At 42.2% G+C, this 18573-nt stretch overlaps 1 protein-coding gene across 3 annotated transcripts; it reads left to right on the top strand.

Moving 5' to 3' along the window:
* Window positions 1–3557: 3557 nt before the first annotated feature.
* DYNLT3 (dynein light chain Tctex-type 3) lies at window positions 3558–13437 on the top strand. Of its 3 annotated transcripts, none has more exons than XM_062624092.1 (5): window positions 3558–3707; window positions 4947–4988; window positions 6554–6677; window positions 8219–8296; window positions 9206–11362. In XM_062624092.1, the coding sequence occupies exons 1-5, from the start codon at window positions 3678–3680 to the stop codon at window positions 9280–9282; spliced, it is 351 nt and encodes a 116-aa protein (XP_062480076.1). In that variant the 5' UTR covers window positions 3558–3677; the 3' UTR covers window positions 9283–11362. The 3 variants fall into 3 exon arrangements, with proteins under 3 accessions (XP_062480076.1, XP_062480074.1, XP_062480073.1); XM_062624090.1 differs by lacking the exons at window positions 3558–3707; window positions 9206–11362 and adding exons at window positions 4589–4782; window positions 13144–13437; XM_062624089.1 differs by lacking the exon at window positions 3558–3707 and adding an exon at window positions 4628–4782.
* Window positions 13438–18573: the final 5136 nt, after the last annotated feature.

Raw genomic sequence — 18573 nt, 5'->3', positions numbered from 1 at the left:
GGAATTAAGTCAGAAAAATTAAATACAGAATTTTACTGATTTTGTATTCAACAGTTTAAGGTAGACTCTAGGGTTTAAAATGTTTATAACAATTTAAAGGAAAAATTGAGACACGAGACATACTATTTCAGCTGTATTAGTATTCACATCTTTTACTGGCTGTGCTCAAGCAGCGGAGGATCTGCACTGCCTGCCCCCTCTCCAGTGTGACAAATCCTTCTCAAATATTTGGGTTTTAATCAACAAGTGATTTGAATTGCTGTATTTATTCTCTGTATTTTTAAGCGCTCCTGTTCTGCATTTGAAAGATGAAAGCTTAGAGCTTGTTCAAATGGAGGGTTGTATTTCTGAGCCACCTCTTTCAGCACTTTTGCATTTATTAGAGTTCACAGAACTAATTATACTGCCAACCCATTTGCATTTTCCAGTTTATAATTAGTAGTAGAGTAATAAAGAATTAACCAATGTTGCCAAGTGTACTGGCTCCTTGTTACAATATAGTATTGCTCTAGTGAAGATAGTAATAGCATTAGTCATTTTCAGTGGGGAAAAAAAAAAAAAGGAAAAATATTGGTGATTTTGGTTATAAGAATTAGAGAAAAAATTACTTTAGGAAAGAACAGAAAATAACCACTCAATAAATGTGAAAGCTGAATAAAACTAATACTATCTCAAAAGATGATTTAATACCTCCTCCTTTCTAAAGGTTACCTAGATGCCTGAAAGATGTTATCTAATGTGTTATTGATCCAGTGAAAGTGATTCCAAAACTGGGTCTGGTTCAGTGCTTTATTACTTTTCTACCTGGATTTTTTTTTTTTTCCTAATATTTAACATAAATCTCACTGGGTTCAAATTAAAGCCATTATTTCTTGTCCTGCCTTTCATCATACCTTGGCCCATTCACCACCTTTTTCAGTAAATTGCTATGAAATCAGAACATCTACAAGGAAGACTTGTAGCAAGGGATATAAACCAAATGCAGTTCCTCCACAAATCATATTTTCCAAGCTTCCTTTTGCTCTTGCTGCTTTGGTAAAGAATTACTTTTCTGTCTGCGTCCTGCCATCACACTGGGCTGAGTTACATTCAATGCCTGATCAAGACCAAGCAGCAGAATATAATTGCCTTCCCTGACCTTAACAGTATTCTTTGATGTACTTTGTCATTTACAACATCATACTTGGGTTCCTTTTTGTTGTGTTTTCTTTTCTGCAGCACTACTGCCTAGACAATTAGTCCCCATTTTGTATCTTTGCATTTGATGTCCTGGTTTTAGAGACAGCACTTTATATTTTTTATAAAATTTCCTTTTGTTGCTTTCTCCAACCTATTCAGTATCTTTAATTTTGATCCTGTCATTCAGTGTGCTCATAACTTCTTTAAACATGCTGTCATTAAAAAGCTCTCATAAGCACCATTTTTATTCCATGATTCGAGTTATTGCAGCTAATACTGATGAGCACTTGGGGCAAAACCCACCACATGTTGCATTTATTCTTCCTATTTTGATAACCCTTTGTTAGGCATGGTTGGTTACCTTTTCCCTAGATGATACATTCTTATGTGGGAGAGCATAAAACCACAAATTTACTACAAAATAACATACCTACTATTATATATATTATGTATATTACATATATATAATATACATATATTTCCTTTTCATTCATTAAACCAGCTGTGCTAACAAAGAATAAAATCAGATTGACATGACTCTTGACAAATCTGTGTTGGCTGTTCACGAGTGATGCTAGGTTTATATGTGTAAATGCTTCCTGTATTGTCATTTTATTACTTTTCTAATGGCTCTCTGGATGTTGAGCTGAGACTGATGGACTCAGAATTTCCTCAGACCTCTTGCTATCCTCTTGTCTGTAAAGGGTTTTGGAGGAGGAAAGGTAAATAACTTTTTTGCATTACGAGCTAAACACACACAAACTTATCAGTTATTCAAGAACCCTCTCTATTTTCCATGTATTTTACTGAGATAATTGTTTCTAATCTTTCAAAGAATGCATTTCTTTGAATATTTCTAGCAGAACTGAAGAATACTGTAGAAACCATTTTCATTTCGTAGTATACTGCATTCAGAGATACAGCTCTAAAGATGATTGCTGAAAATAGAGAATAAAAAATGCTCAGGATTCAAGGGTTATTTTAGCACCGTTAGCTTTCCCTACAGGATACCGAAGCATATGCAACTCATGCTTCCACTAACTTTTATTTCTTTAAAAGTAAGCATGCAATTTTATCACTAGTTTAGAATGTGAAAATACCTCAGAGGTCACAACACAAAGAAACTTATACTGAAGGAGATTTTGTTTCACGTATTTTCTTATGACTACGTATGTCTGCACTTGCTCACAAAGAGCTGCTCTTAAAGAGGTTTAGCCTTCAAGTTCTGTCTTCTCCTATTATAGCCATCAGCAAATGTTAAATATGAAAGCTAGTTTGAGAGCAATGAAGTATTAAAGGGTTTAGCTTTGCTTCCCCCTGTATTTTCATGGTTTTCATACAAAGTGTTTCCCATGAGCGTATAATTAGGACTGAGCAAGAGACGCTTTTGTGAGTTAAGTGTGCATCTGTCCGAACACATGCCACCAAAGCAGGAACTAGAGGTGGGGCAGCCTTGGTCCTTTCTCTCGTGTTCAGTCTGGTTTAGATTGGTTATCAGGTATAACGGGGTGTGGGGTGGGGGGAAGTCTACACGAGCCCTTCCCTAAACTAAATAGAAACAAACCCACCATTTGAAAATTCTGTGCTGTTTTGCACTAGGTGTTTTCCCAGTTTCCCAGGCAACTTCAGAAAGAGAATAAAGATTTGATGTGTGTATATATATATATATATGTATGTATGTATGTATTGAATCAAATTAAACTCAGGATCTTTATAGTATAGTGGAATTAGAAGAACCTGAAATTGCTATTTGATAATATTAAAATCTAATGGCAATTTTGTGACAGATAATTGGCAAAGATTGGTTCAGAAACGGGGGGGGGGGGGGGGGGGGGAGCAGAGGTATTACAGCTCTTCTGGAGGAACTGCTCCTGTATCATAGAACCACAGAATACCAGGCTGGAAGGGACCTAAACTCTCATCTGGTCCAGCCTTTCTGGGTAAAACATGTCCTAGATTACATGTCCCAGCACCCTATCCAGCCAGATCTTTTAAGTGTCCAACATTAGGGAATCCATCACTTCCCTGGGGAGATCATCTCAGTGCTATGAATTCTGTATGCCCAGCAAAGGGCAAGGCTAGAGCAATGAAGTTACAAACGAACACCTTACGTGGGACCGCGAACACGGGGCGGCAGTACCGGGTACGGGGCTGCCCCGACACTGCCCTCAGCTGCCAAACGCCACCGAAGGCAGCATCGCCCGCGGGGGTCGCGCCGGGAGGCCGCGCAGCAGCCGCCTCGCCGGCCCTGCTGGACTCTGAGGGCGGGCAGTCACTGCTCTCGAGCTGAGTTCGGCTCGGCCCGGCCACCTCCAGGTACCCGCGGTCCCAGGAACGCCCGGCCCTCTCTACTCCAACGCAGGCATCCCCCGGTGCCTGGCGGCTGCTGCCGCAGGAGGCCCCGCCTAGCCCTGCCCTGCACTGCCCAGCGGAGGCGGAGTCGCGCACGACTCGTAGCCACAGCCGCTTCCGGAACAGTTGACGCCGGCACCGGGGCCATGGAGGATTTTCACCCCCACAACGATGAGGTAGGGGTTGCCGTCCTCCAACGGGGCGGAGGGCTGTGCCCAAGCGCGGTGCGGTCCCTCCGCCAGCCCACCAGCTCCGTGCCCCGCGCTGCTTTTACGTCGCAGGCGGAACCTGACTGAGAGCCTGGCAGGTTGGGAGCTGTAGTTGTGGAGGTGGGCTGTTCGCCAGGACCTCCCGCTCCCTGCTCTTCGGGTGCTCGTGGGCCCGTACGGCGGCTGCGGGCCCGCTTCGGGTAGAGCGGGGGTTCAAGGTGCAGGCCGAGTCTTGGCGCGGCCCTCTGCCTGTCTGCGGCCTCTGCTGCTACCGGCCTCCTCCAATTCCGGGAGCTGAAAGTTTCTGCATGGGGACGTGAGAGCGGTGCTTGGAGGTGCTGCCACGCGCCCTGGGCATGTCAGGCTGCTGCCGTTTTTCTTGTATCAGCCCTGGGAAAAAACCTAAGCCGTGCCGGGGCCGGTCAGTGCTGCAGGCTGATCCCTGTCAGCCGGGACTGAGGGGCCTTGCCGTCTCCAAGTGGCCTCACTTCGGGTCTCTAGCCATCAGTTTTCATTAAAACAAACAAACAAAACCCCAAACAAACAAACAAAACCTACAAAAACCAACTCTCCAACTAATGTAAATATTATTATCATCATTGTCATCCTTGAGGATTCTCTCCGCGCTCAAGTGTTTGAAATTCGTGGCGATGAGAAGGGAGATGGCACAATGGCACATTCTGTGTTTCCTTTGGAAGCCAAGCTAAATGCTGATGAGTAAGAACAAGTAGAAAATAGGTGGTATTAAAACTGGCAAGCGTTTGTGTTTATTTGCATAAGCTAATGACTACGGAAACCAATGTTTCTGATAAACCTTGGGTTACCATTTTGCAGCAAGACGTAACACACAGGTTAATAAATCCATGACAGAGGAAAAGATTTGCCATTTAACTTTTTGTTTTGGAGAATATTCCCATGACACATGTACCCAGTGGTGGAATTTAATCTTTACAGAAGCTGTAAACTGAACCTGTTTCCAAGCTTACTGAGCCCCGAGGCTTTTTGGATCCCCTCAAATGTGACCAGTAAAACAATACTACATGTATGTATGGTGCTGGGGGAAAAAAGTAAGATTTTAGAATTATGCTAACATACTGCACAATGCAAAAAACCAGACAAGGAGCCTGATCATTAAGTGTAACTTAGAGTAAAACTGCATCATTTGTTTACTTTTCTATCAGCAATAATAATTAATTTTTATTACAGATGATCTTCAATGCTGATGAGGCCCACAACATAGTTAAGGAGGTAGGTTTTAGCTAACAGCTGTATTTCAAAGAAATTCTTTACCTTACTTTGCATCGTAGTGAAAGCAGTTATTTGACCATCCCAGATAAATTCAATCATATGTTAAAGTATTATTGATATCAAGTAAAGATAGAGCTTTAAACTTCATCTGACTGTTATCTTCAACAACCTAAAATGGAGAAGGCAGGTGAGAGAAGAGAGAGACAGAATCCACTTTACAGTGGAAAGATTAGGGGCAGCTGTCACAGGTTGCAAGGGAAATTCACTCCATGGTGAATTTCTTAATGAAGAGGCTGTGCCAGACAGATGCTGTCAGGTTTTTCAGGGAAATACCATTTTGAGAACGGAATTCCTAGAGAGGCTCTGCAGGTCCTTTCCCACCTGTCAGGAAGAGAAAGGGCTGCACTTTCACAACTGATTAAGTACACAACAGCAAGCTCTTTGATGTCAGATAAATGACAGTTCAGCCTGTTGTATAACTGTTCCTGCCTTGAAAGGCCAAATACGGTGTGACATTGTTTCCAGACACTGGGAGTAAAGCCAAGTGTTTCTGTCTCTGATGGAAAGCTTAACCAGACCCAAATAGCTCTGCCAGTGGGTACCTTTCTGGAAGGACCGAAATCCCCAATGGATCTTATTTGTCCCTCTTCTGTCTTCTATTCTGTGAATATTTGTTTCCATTGAGTTCTTTGTCCGGTTTTATACAGTGTGGTCAGAGCTAATTGGGTTTTTTAAGATCTGGGACACAAGTCTCCTGTACAGCGTGTTAGTGGGTGGTTAGTGCACGGGATTCATCTTACTGAATCGGAGGAGAACATAGGCTTATTTTTCTTACCTTTTCGAGGTATGCATTTCTTAACCAAATTTCTCAATTTTAAGAACATAATTCTGAATTTCTTAGGAGCAGAGAGTGCAGTTTAAGAGTTACAGTTAGAAAAAAGGCTTTCTATTCAATCATTTTAAGTTTAAGCAAGGGTTGGCCAGTCTGTAGTGATGGGAGAATGTGCAGTTTTTAAGCAGTTAAGGTATTTCTTGCTGCAAGATACGACCCCTGAGTATCTCTCATTCTAGTATCTCCTCATCTCTTAAGCTGGAGTATGCATTTCACTGTTGTCACACCTGCTCTTAAAATTCTGGTATAATGCTTGCAAGCTCTGAAAGGTTAGTCAGCCCAAGCTGACGTTACTGATTTGAGCAGTACCATTTCCACTGCAGTAGCTTCTGAAAGCCAAGATGGAATAGGTGGTCACTGGGAACAGTGGAATGGGTTAGTATCTACACTGGTAAATGAATCCATTCACTTGGTAGTTAAAACATATGGCTAAAGTCTTTCCTACAAGAAATGTTCAGTCAGAGCCTCATTCTTCTCCACGTAATAGTGTGGTAGATACGAACTAAAAATAAGTTTACGAGAAGGCTCATTCAGCAACTTGATCAGCTCAGTTGATTTAAAGTAATCTAATTGCCAGGTAAAATTCCTCAGATTATGGAAGATATTTAAACCTCTATATTTTGAAGTATGTTTACTGCAACTTTTTTTTCTTTTTTTTTTTTTTCTATTTTAGTGCATAGAAGGTGTTTTAGGCAAGGCAGATTATAATCACAACAAAGTCAACCAGTGGACTGCTGCTATAGTAGAACAGTCGCTGACGCATCTGGTAAAACTTGGAAAAACCTATAAGTACATTGGTAAGTACAGGCAGTCATACTTTTACCACAAACAGTCACAATAAATAATAGTTCATTTGAATGCAGTGCTCTTCTGTTACATAGATTTTTAGCAATACCTGTTGTAATGACAGTTTCACCTGGGCTAAGCATACTAGCACTACTTAGCACTCTTAGAAGATGGCATATTACACAGTCTTTTCTGACTGTTATCAACATTTTAGTATCAGTTCAGGAAATAATTACTTATTTTAAATAAAATTTTCAGTAGGATTAGGCTTCCTTTAAATCCAGACATTTGAAAGACTTTAGTCCTGTACGCTCACTGGTATCCCATTATATTTATATGCATATCTGTGGAAGGGAAAATGAAATAAGTTTAACCCACTTTGGTCCTTTTGTGGAGTGTTGATGGAATAGCAAGTGTTTGCACTCCATTCTGTTTTGAAAATCTTGGATTCAGATTGTCACTGGTTTTATGACCGTTGCCGGTCAGTCTAGAAATGCTGCAGGTTACTAGAGCGTGGTTTCAGAGAGCAGTCTATCAGTACTTTCGTGAAACAATTCTCATCAAGTGTGACTTCTGCAGTACCTGTGAGGAGAGCACCTGCAGTCACATTCTGAGGTGCACGTGTCTTTTTTTTAGCTGAGATAATTAATTTTCTTCCTGGTAGCTGGCACAGTGCTGTGTTTTGGCTTTAGTCTATGAATAATGTTGATAACACACTAATAATTTTAGTTGCTGCTGAGTAGTTGCTAAGTCAAGAACTTACAAGTTTCCCACAGTCTGCCAGTGAGGAGGGGCACAAGAAGCCAGGAGGAAGCAGAGACAGGACACCTGACCCAAACTAGCCAAAGGGGTATTCTGTACCACAGAACGTCACACTCAGTACAGAAATGAGGGAGAGTTGGCCGGGAGATGCCAGTCACTGCTTGGAGGCAGCTGGGCATTGGTCAGTAGATGGCAAGCAATTGTATTGTGCATCACTTGTTTGGGTTTTGTGTTTGTTTTTTTTTTCTTAGGGGGGTGGTTATTCCTCTCACTCTCTCTCTCCCCCTCCCTCCCTTTTTCATTTTTTTATTATTATTAATAATAATATTATTGTAGTATTATATTTTTACATTCATTCAAATTACTTAACTGTTCTTATCCCAACCCATGGTTTTTTATGTTTTTCCAGTTCTCTTCCCCGTTCCACTGTGGAGGTGAAGAGTGAGTGAACGAGTGGCTGTGTGGTACTTATTTGCTGGCTGGGCTTAAACCAGAACAACATGACACAAGCCATATCTAAGTAGTTTAAAAGATAAAACCCATAATCCTCTTACCAAGCATTTTTTTAAAGCCACTGTCTTTATGTGAGTAAAAATAATCATGAAATGAATACCAAGTTCTTGAGGAAAATACTGGGGGTAAGGAGTTTGTCAAAAAAGGTTTTGACTTAGCTGGATGCCACTTGCCAGCCATTTGAACACGTAATGCAGGCTTGAGTTCAGAACTACTAAATGGTTCCCCCCTTCTGCTTTAATAATCAAATCCTTGATTTTATGATTGTGTCTTGCAGTAACTTGTGCAGTGATGCAGAGGAGTGGAGCTGGTCTTCACACAGCAAGCTCATGCTTCTGGGATACTACAACTGATGGTAAGTTTCCTCACTCAAACTAAAAATCTATACTAAAAGAAATGTTACTTATTGCTCAGTAGTAATAGTTGGTTTGAACATTTTCAGGAGCGTTTGTAGAAGCAGTAGCTTCCAGAATTAGACGCTTGTTTACAGTCCCAGCAGAAGTATTTTGTTAGCAGTCAGTGCCTGCATTAAGAGCAATTGCTGTATAAATTATGAGAAGTGGGAGTAGAAATGTCTTCATTCTGAAACAAGAGTCAAAACATTGAATCCTCATCAGTAACCAAGATCAATTGAAGAGGCAGTAAAATGTTGATCACAGTAAATGCAAGTGAGTAGTCCTAAACATACCTGCCTTTCTGCTGTGAGGGGGACAGCACTACTTTGGAGGAGGACAGAACTTGGTAAGAAACATGTTTTATTGCTTCCAAATTAGGTCTTAAGGCATTTTTTCCCAGGTTCAGAGTATCATGGGGAAACAAGATCAAAATAACCTTATGTCTGTCACAGACTCAGAAAGGTATTTTCAGAAGAGGGCATCAAGATTTACCTTTAAGTTAGAGATGGCTTCAGAAAGTCAACCAAGGTTAAAATAAAAAAATCCAAAACCAACATAAAATGAAGTTAAATAGAGTATCTTGCCAGTTTCAGTATGAGATTTTCAAGGTTTTTGCAAGTCCAGAGAGATACCAAAATTGTGTTTTCCTGGAAACTCTCTTCAGCAGACAAGGCTCATGTTAGGTAGTAAACAATGTACAAGTTAATGAAAATGTTTTGAGGAGTGTAGTCTATATATAGCCAAGATAACATTATAGTACTTACCTTAGGTCACAGCTGTCATGCTAATTGGACATAATTACAATGTGATAAAGTGAATGTAGTAGAGACACTGGAATTCTGTTTTCATTTTGTAATAATCTTTTTTAGGAACGTGCACAGTGAGATGGGAAAACCGAACAATGAACTGCATTGTCAATGTGTTTGCTGTTGCTATTATCCTGTAGCTGAGTAGAAGATAAACACAAGCAACACCGAAGCCTTTAAAACAAACAAAAACAAAAAAAAAAAAATCATCCAAACACACGGCTAAATATTTCAAACCATTATTTGTTTTTGTATGAGGAACAGACAGAAGTTCTCTACAGAGGGCATACAGTCTAAGCCAGTTCTCATAGATTAATCATCTGAAAGCTAGCAAAAAATTTAAAATATATATATATGTATTTATCTAAACAGAAAGTTTTAATAATATATGGTAATGAGAAGGAGCCACAAAGATCAATACAATTTATATCAAAGCTATATACTTTATCCAAGAGGAGCAAAACACATCAGATCAAAGGAAAGGTCAAAGATAAGCAAGACCTCATAGGATTGCAATGCATTTGGGAACAAATTATGAACACAGTTCAGAGAGGTTATACTGTAAACAGTACTGGTGCTTCGTGTTTGATTAAGCAAAGCTGTCACACTGCTGCTCCTTATGAAATTGCATGAGCATCATGTTTCGGTCAAGCATGAACATTTACATTGAAATTAAATCCAGTAAAGCTTTTTCCCTGGAGACAGAGGATGGCTTCAGTAGGACAAAGGTGAGATACACCTAGTCCTAGCAGAATTCTAATTTATTTTCAGAATTAAGAACATAATACTTATTATCAGTTCAGGGATACATGCTGGGGATCAGGCATGAGCCCTTAATTCATAGTTTATGAATCTGAAAACATTCTGAAGGTACTTAAATTTGATATTATTCCACAACTGCGCCGTTTGTGACAAGCACTTTATTGATTCCTCATGCAGTATCCAGGAGCTAGGGCAGTAAGACTGGACCCACATTACTCCAAATAAGATTAGTGTTTGGAGAGAAGGCACAGACGTTTCTAGGGGTCTTGTTTGCTTTGAAAGCATTTATCCTAAAGCAATGTGTCTGCTCTTTATAGGAGTGTTTTCTACATTCTCTAAGTCTAGAATTGGATCTTGGTCCTATGAAATCATACAGTTAGGTTTTAAGCACTTAGAATTCTCTTCCTGTGTAGATTTATGCAAGTTCTAACTTTGCTCATCTGATGAGTCTTAACTTGAAATATTCCACACGGAAGAAAAGCATTTGCACACAACACAAGTATTTGCTGGATTGGGGCCTATGTTTTTGTTGATTAATGCACAAATTATAAATAGATGTATCAACACCAAAAATGCCTAAATGATAGCTGACACTAAGTGGCAGCTGCATTAAGTAGTTTCCTCAGATGCTGCTTAAAGTTAGAATTTTTTCTTTGTTACTGCATGTCCTTGGAAGAGACTGGTAACTACCTAACAGCTACTGTAAGGCTGGTTTGGATTTTAACAAATGACTATTAAAGCACTATTATGTAGACTCTAAGGGCGTGTAACAAGTGTCCTGTACAAAGAACAAGCTTAAAAACCATTTCATTGCTTAAATTGTGTATGCATATACCTAGTATGAGACTACAGAAGGAATGTATATGTGTAATTCTCAATATTGTTCAAAATCTCTTGCTTTGCAGACAGGTAGAGTTCTGCTTTTACCTAAGTGCAAGTAAAATTAATACTGTAATACTGCATTTGCCTAACAGGCAAGTGTAATGTGAAGGTGTATGTGTATGTTGTACTGACCTTCAAATGTATAATAATTTAAAGTTATTTGGGCTAGAACAGCAATTTCTGAACTAGGTGCCAGCATTGAAGAACCGAGTTGTGGAACTGACAAAAATGCAGAAGTTTCACTGATACTTGAGATGGTGGAAGGTTAAAAATCAGTGGGGTACCAACTGGAAAAAGGTTTGGTATGATTGATGCAGTTTAAGAAGTAGGTGAGTAAAGATAGCAGTGGCTGTTAACCCCCTGTTAATGGGCCATGGTCTGAAGAAATATTCCAAATAGCCACTTGTAAACTCATTTGCTTTACTTGAATACATGATGCACTGAATAAGACTATCAGTTTAATGAGGCTTGATCAAGGTTCTGCTGCAGAAGAAACCTAGAAAATGCTGCTTAATTATAAGACTGCTTCATTTTTCTTTCTACCAAAAAAAATAATAAAGTTTTGCCTTAGTTGTATTTTTTCATCGTGTTGTGATCTATATAAATGGGAACTGAGAAAAATACTCCTTACTTTCCTTTCACCCTGGACCTTGGGTGCTTACTCTAAGCTGCAAGCTGTTACCTGGCACTGAAAAAGATTTCATAAAGGACTGTGTGTATGAAATCTTGAAAATCTTGAGCCTGAAAAACAATGTTTGCTTATTAAGCTTGTAGGCCTTGAGGAGAAGTAGATGGCTGATAAGTGAACCACATGGATCAGAAGTGGTTCACTAAGACTCAACTAACTTCACAAAGATTAGGAAGGAACCCAAGGTTGAAATACAGAAGTAATTTTGAAAAGCTAAGCAAAACATAACCGTGTCCCTCAAGGAACTTGGTTCATTATAATACTAAAGATCATGCCCTCTGAAATAAGAGACCTTTGCCCACAGAGATCTTTATGGGATGTATGTAGTGAATTAAATATGTACTGTGTCTAAACGGAGACTGGAGAATGCAAGAGCCAATGATTGTAGATGGGTGGAAAATGCTGATTTTCACTTTGAAATGTATAAAATTGTATAGCTGTGAGATTGAGGGTGTGCTCCCTTTGTGGAACTTTCCCTTAGCGCCCATCTGTGGCAAATAGGAGTTAATATCTCGACTCGGTGTGTGAGATTGGCTTATTGCACACCGGGAGAACGATCCTGTATTTGTGTCCCCGCACTGATTTCCCAGTCACAGCAGCACCATGGCTGTGAACAGTAAGCTGGCTGCTTGCGCCTCCGGCTGTCAGCCCCTGCGCCACCCCTCCCGTCCTCCGGCTCCGAGCACCGCGGGGCCGGGTCGAGGCCCGAAGTCGGCGGCAGGTGGCGGTCGCGGGAGATGGCTGCCGATGTCCGCGCAGCGTCCCGCTCCGCTCGGGCCGTGAGCGTGGGGAGCCTCCGCGGGCGGTGTCCAGAGCGCGGGACCTGTAATGCTCGGGGGGGGGGTGGCGGCGGGGCAGCGCGCCCGCAGCGGAGGCAAGCCCGGCAGCGGCCGGGGGTTCGGCCCGGCGGTGGCTCAGCCGGGAGCGCCGTCGGTGCGTCGGGAAACAGCCGCGGTGGGAATGCGGCGGCGGTGGCCCCACGTGTTAATGATGATGCGTAACAGTAACGTCCTTTCGAAACAGCGTGGGGCGGTTACGGTTATGCCGTTCCTATCGAAACGTTATGTGCTGCATGGGAAAGCGGTGTATCCCCCAGGAAACACGAGACTGCAAACTGCCCGTCGCTGCTAGCCGACAGGCACCCCGCACACGCTCCGACTTCCCTGCCGAAGCCGCAGCAGCTGTGGGGTGTGTATGTGACAATCACCCACCCGTCTTCTGGCTTCGGCTGGTTTTGTATCGGCTGTTTGGCCCCATAAAAGTCAGCTTTTAGTATGCATGCTGAGCTGTGTATATGACGTACTTCTAATTTCAGTGTTGCTGCTATTAAAAATACTTTCTCTTGAGAACAGACACGGGACTGACTGCCATTCATGTGTTAGACCACAACAGTAGTCATATCTATAGATACTGAGCAGATGCTGGGGAATTAGAACTGGTGTTACATATTGCCAGCCTCCTTTATCCACCCACTGGAGCCAGCCGTGGGGCTGTACAGTCTTGTAATAATTTGCATGATGTTTTCTCTTTTATAAATAAGCCAAACTTGAAATAGAAAAAAGCAAAGAGGAGGGGCAGTGTGAAGGAGCACGGAAAACGCCAACAGCTGAGACAGAAACTTAAGAAAGAATACAGAGCTACAGGCTTATTTTTTATCTTCCACATACAGGTAAATGATTTAAATGTCTGCCAAAAGCTGCTCTGTTACTGCCCTCCTCAACTGGACAGAAGAGAGAAAATAAAACAGAAGGCTCACAGGTCAAGATAAGGACAAGGAGACATCATTCAGCAATTACCATCACAGGCAAAACAGACTTGGGGAAATTAGTTTAATTTATTGCAAATCAAATCAGAGTAGGGTAATGAGAAATAAACCCAAATCTCAAAAACACCTTCCCCTCATCCCTCCCTCCTTCCTAAGTAACTTTACTCCCAAATTCTCTCCCTCCTCTCTCTCAGTGGCACAGGGGGTTTTGCAGTCAGCTCATCTCATGTTGTCTCTGCTGCTCCTTTGTCCTCTGGAGGATTCCTCACGCTGTTCCCCAGCTCCAGCACGGGGTCCCGCGAACAAGAGACCATTCTTCATCAACTTCTCCAGCTTTAGTCCTTCCCACAGGAGACAGTCCCCCATGAACTGCTTCGGCGTTGGTGCCTTCCATGGGGTGCAGCCCTTCAGGAACAGACTGCTCCAGCGCGGGTCCCCCTCAGCTTCACAAGTCCTGCCACAAACCTGCTCCAGAGTGGGCTCCTTTCTCCATGGGACCACAGGTCCTGACAGGAGCCTGCTCCAGCACAGGCTTCCCACAAGAGTCACAGGCTCCTTTGAGCATCCGCCTGCTCCAGTGTGGATCCTCCGTGGGCTGCAGGGGCACAGCCTGCCTCACTATAGGATGCACCACAGGCTGCAGGGGAATCTGCTCCAGATGTGGAGCACCTCCTCCCCTCCTTCTTCACTGACCTTGGTGTCTGCAGGGCTGTTGCTCTCTCATATTTTAAGTCCTCTCTCCAGCTGCAGTTGCTGTTTACTTTTCCCCCTTCTCAAATATGTTCTCACAGAAGCACTACCACTGTCGCTGATGGGCGCAGCCTTGGTCATCAGTGGGCCTGTCTTGGAGCCATCCAGCACTGGCTTTGTCAGACATGGGAGAAGCTTCTGACAGCTTCTCACAGAAGCCACCCCTGTAGACCCCTGCTACCAAAACCTTTTCACACAAGCCCAATACAATTGCTCAGACAGTAGCCACTGGAACGTGTGATCCTGGTTCTTCACAGTAGTAGTAGTAGCAATAGCAGCAGTAGTAGTAGTTTTGCTATCACAATGATGTTATTGTTGCTGCATCACCTAGAAGCACTAAGTTGTGAAGAATGCCCAGCTATGCTGGATGCTAGCCCAGCTACTGTCTGAAAGCTATTCACATTGACTGCAAAGAGAAAACTGAAATAGATGGACACAGGTAGTCCTAGGAACACAAAGAAGCAGTGTTAGCTACCTCAAACCATTTGAGTCAAACAGTTGTCTCAAGATGAGGAGATGAAGATACCTGAGGAAGGTTGTGTATGAGAATGATGGTGCTGACAAGGGCAGCAATAACAGAAGGCTGAGGAGTTGCCTACTTAGAGGCTTAGCAGCCTTCTGAGAGTCACACTGAGTTGGAAGTCAGAAAGGATAAAATTTAAATGGGAGCATTGGCAATTGTATAAAATACTTTTTAAGTTATAGATGGACGAGAAGAAAGTCTGGTAATTAAGTTAGCAAGAAACTGTTTTGCTTGAGTTGGGTGGAGAACAAGACAAACAAGGTGAGAGGTTCCCTTTTTCAGCTTGTTTGGCATTTACAAGATACAGAAAGGACAGCCCTGGGCAACCTTTCCCACGGACACTTTGCTTGGGAGAAGTAAATACCTACTTGGCATGTAAGGCAGCGGTTTGCTAGCTTGCCCCAGCAGTATTTTCTCTGCTGATACAGCTTCACTGTGTGGTTACAAAATGCAAAATCTGTCACCATTAACTGGCAATGAACAGTGCTTTTGGCCACTGTAGGGAAGAGGGAAAGGCCCAGCATCTTGAAACAAATTTAATGGCTGTGGGCATGAGCTAAATAAGGAGGGAACACCTATTACTTCTAAAGGGGAAGTGGCCATCTTAGTGGGTTACAGCTTAGCCTTTGCAAATGAGTTGATAGTAGCATGAGAACATTCATAATTTTCTTGGTTTTGGGTCTAGTTTCTGTTGCTTACATTAAATGCGACTGTGCCTGTTAAATTTTCCTGGTAGTAAATTGCCTGTATCTACCATCCCCCTTACTGAGTCATAACAATCAGGGAGTGCTGGTTTTCCTACCCAGCCTCACAAGCCAAGACTCATATAGTGGGTCTCATCATCCCACTCCCTGATTACTACTGTTACCTTTCAGCTGGCCTCAAGATCCCTTCCCCAAATGTCTCTACAGGGATCTTTAATCTGTCACTGATACTTTGAATCCTGCTAATTTATAGTTAACTATCCCAGCACCCTGGAAGGATTTAGGGCATACAAGTACCTAGAGAGCAAATCGGTACATATAGGGCTTAAATAGCATATTGTCTTCTTGCAGGCTTTCAACAAGGAACACTGGCAAACGCTCTAAATATAGTGTATTGGCCCTGTAATGCAATGCTCAGGCCAACACTCATATCACTGTGGTTTTCCTGGAGTTAATGGTTGCTTGGGGAAAAGCTGCTGGTGTATCCCAGGCAGTGATGTGAGGGCATATGGCATATTCAGACCGGTTGCTTGGGGAAAAGCTGCTGATATACCCCAGGCAGTGATGTTAGGGCATACAGCATATGAACCTGCAGTCCCCAGATGGTCACTTCATTCATCATGATGACTCTTACAGTCATACCAGATGAATGTCTGACGGATTAATGCAAATAAAGGCATTGGGGTTATTAAATTACCAACAACAATGACTAACTTGAGGCAAGATTCCTTGGCTATGCTTGTGACACAGGCTTTGCTCTCTCTCAGAGGGTGTGAAATGGCAGGGAAAGGCCTTGCTTCCAACTGCAGCAATAACTGTGGCAAAGACTATAACCTTTAGAGATTTCCTGTAAAATGAATGTAAGTAATATTGGGTAATTGAGCATCAGTTAGTCCTCTGTAAGCAGAATTTCATGGCAACTTGTGTTGCTGTCCTGTACACACTGTGCTTGATTTATGTACCTGAGAGGGATGAGTGATGGACAATGATCCACACATGTACAGCCCTCTTACCATTTGCAGCCCTTTCACAGTGAGAATGTTTCATGAATTGTTAACAGGTGAGAGGAACATTCATAATTTTGAGGCAGAAGATAGCTGCTCACAATCAACAGGTTTCTTTTCTGTCTTCTCAGGGGCACTGGTTCTAGAAAGTGCTTCTCACAGTTGATTTGTCAGTGTTTGCTGATTATTTCCTTGCTGCTGTCTGAGCAAGGTTAAGGTCTTAGAGGGCTTGTGTGAATTCGCCACCTGAAAACAGTCTTGAGCTAGCATTGGCTGTCACAGATGAAAGGGAAGTATGAGAAAAAGAGGGAGAGGGTGATAAAACCACAGCAGCAGCTGTCTTCTTCAGATGTTCATGACAACTTGCCCAGCCTTGGGTCATCCTGCAAGGGTATTAACTTACATCCTGGCTGCATCCAGGATTTACCAATCCAAACATGGGATTGCAGGGTAGAAATCTCTTTGGTCTATAAGGATGGATAGTCTGTGATATGAAACTGGGCACTTGCCCCAAAATGCCCCTTAGTAACACCAGTATTGACAACCACATTTTGTACTGTTAACTGCAAAGAGATGACAGCAATTACCCTGTCCCAGTCCTTCCCTATGCCATTTCTGCAGCCGCAAAAATTCCACCTGAATTTTCTCAGTGCTCTCCCTCATTCAAAGAGAAACCTTACAGACCCCAGACTTTTGTATGGTCCAGTCTAACTCATACGACTGTAAAAAGACAAAACCAGCATAAGAAGCATTTACACTTTACTTCAAAGGTGACTTGACCAAAGATGCCTCTGCTTATTTGTCCTGAAGGTCATAAACCTCATGGTATTTGCATGATCTTTGCATGGTATTTTCTGATCTTAACACCAGTTGACCTACAAATACAAAACAAAATCAACCAAAAAGTTATTTGCAGGGTACTTTGCTTTGTAGATTGTTTCCAGAATTATAAAGCATCAGTTCCAAGGCAGAGAGATGGTCTGACTCCCCCTTGGCTGGGCTTTCCCTGCCTCCCTCTGCAATAATGCTCAGACCAAAATAGTCTTTTTGGACAATGCAGAGATGGCTACAGCCGTGATCTATTTGCAGTGACAGAGAAGGTTTGCAGCTGAATAACTGTCATGGTTTAAACCCAGCTGGCAACTAAGTACCATGCAGCTGCTTGCTTACTTCCCCTCCACCTCTCAAGCCCCCTCCCTATGGGATGGGGGGGAGTATTGGAACAAGATAAAACCCACAGGTTGAGATAAGAACAGTTTAATAATTGAAATAACGTGTAACAACAACAATACCAAGATAATAATCATTATAATAATAACAACAAAACCACCACCACCACCACAACAACAACAATAATAATAATAATAAAAACCATGGGAAACTGAAAAGCCCTTGATGCAGAGTAAGCACTACTTAGCAACAACTAATACATCAGTTTATTATTCTCACACTAAATAAAAATAAAAATAATCCAGCACCGTTCCAGCTATTAAGAATCAAATTATCTCAGCTGAAACCAGGACTGTATCCACCCCTTATTCCATTTATTTCATGCCAGGTCCCACACTTCCCAATGCACCATCACCTTTCCTATCCTTTGATATATACACATAGATATCACTTTCTTAGTCTATGGACCAGCTCTATAAAAGTCCAATGAATTCATTTAGTCCATGACCTTGGGCTACATCTGTCATAAGAGTCTTTCAGGGCAGAAAAGATGGCATGTGGTGTTGGATTGCTGCATGTGGAACCCAGGTCTGATTCTATCACCACCGTCCTTGTCCAGTTTCATCAAAGTTCATTCTTCATTAATATGTCAATTGAAAGGGTTCACATTCCCCAAATCTGGAGTGGCAGACATGGGTGCTGCAGTGCCCCCTGTCATTGATGGGCATATAGCTGCTATAGAAGTGATTATATATTGTGTTATATACTAATCAACATCATACAGTTTAATTCACTGGCTATTCTAACCCAAAATCAAATCTCTTGAAAGAGTGACAACAGCAATTGGTAGAAGAGGATGGACTGAGAGAAATCAGTGGTAGATGGGTAGGAAGAGACACACCAGTTACCCAAGCAGAAGAGCACCAGAGAAAAGGGGGGGAATGGGGTTAGTGCAGGTGCAGAATGGGCTGGAAAGCATTTGTAGGCTTTCAGCAAGTCTCTCAACACTTTTCCACTCTACTGTAATTAATTTTGCTGCTAGCCTGTGCTGGCTTGTGTGTATTGAATGTAAATGAGACCAGCGGGTTGCTAAGCTCTGTATGAAATGCAAAAACAAATGTGTGGTTGATGACAAATAACTACTCTGGTTTGTGTCTGTGGAACCAACACTGTTGTACACAGT

The sequence above is a fragment of the Pezoporus occidentalis genome, unplaced genomic scaffold, assembly GCF_034315485.1.
Source record: "Pezoporus occidentalis ecotype Australia unplaced genomic scaffold, CSIRO_AGI_Poc_V1 ctg261, whole genome shotgun sequence".
NCBI lineage: Eukaryota > Metazoa > Chordata > Aves > Psittaciformes > Psittacidae > Pezoporus > Pezoporus occidentalis.
The sequence above is the reverse complement of the archived record's forward strand: the minus strand, read 5'-3'. Positions and strand labels throughout refer to the sequence as shown.

Excerpts from the sequence above, each read along its gene's own strand:
- DYNLT3 (XM_062624089.1), top strand. The coding sequence starts at position 4,663 with ATGTACCCAGTGGTGGAATTTAATCTTTACAGAAGCTGTAAACTGAAC. Across the intron at positions 4,783-4,946 it reads CCAGTAAAACAATACTACAT|ATGATCTTCAATGCTGATGA; the intron begins GTATGTATGGTG and ends TTTTTATTACAG. Across the intron at positions 8,297-9,205 it reads CTGGGATACTACAACTGATG|GAACGTGCACAGTGAGATGG; the intron begins GTAAGTTTCCTC and ends AATCTTTTTTAG.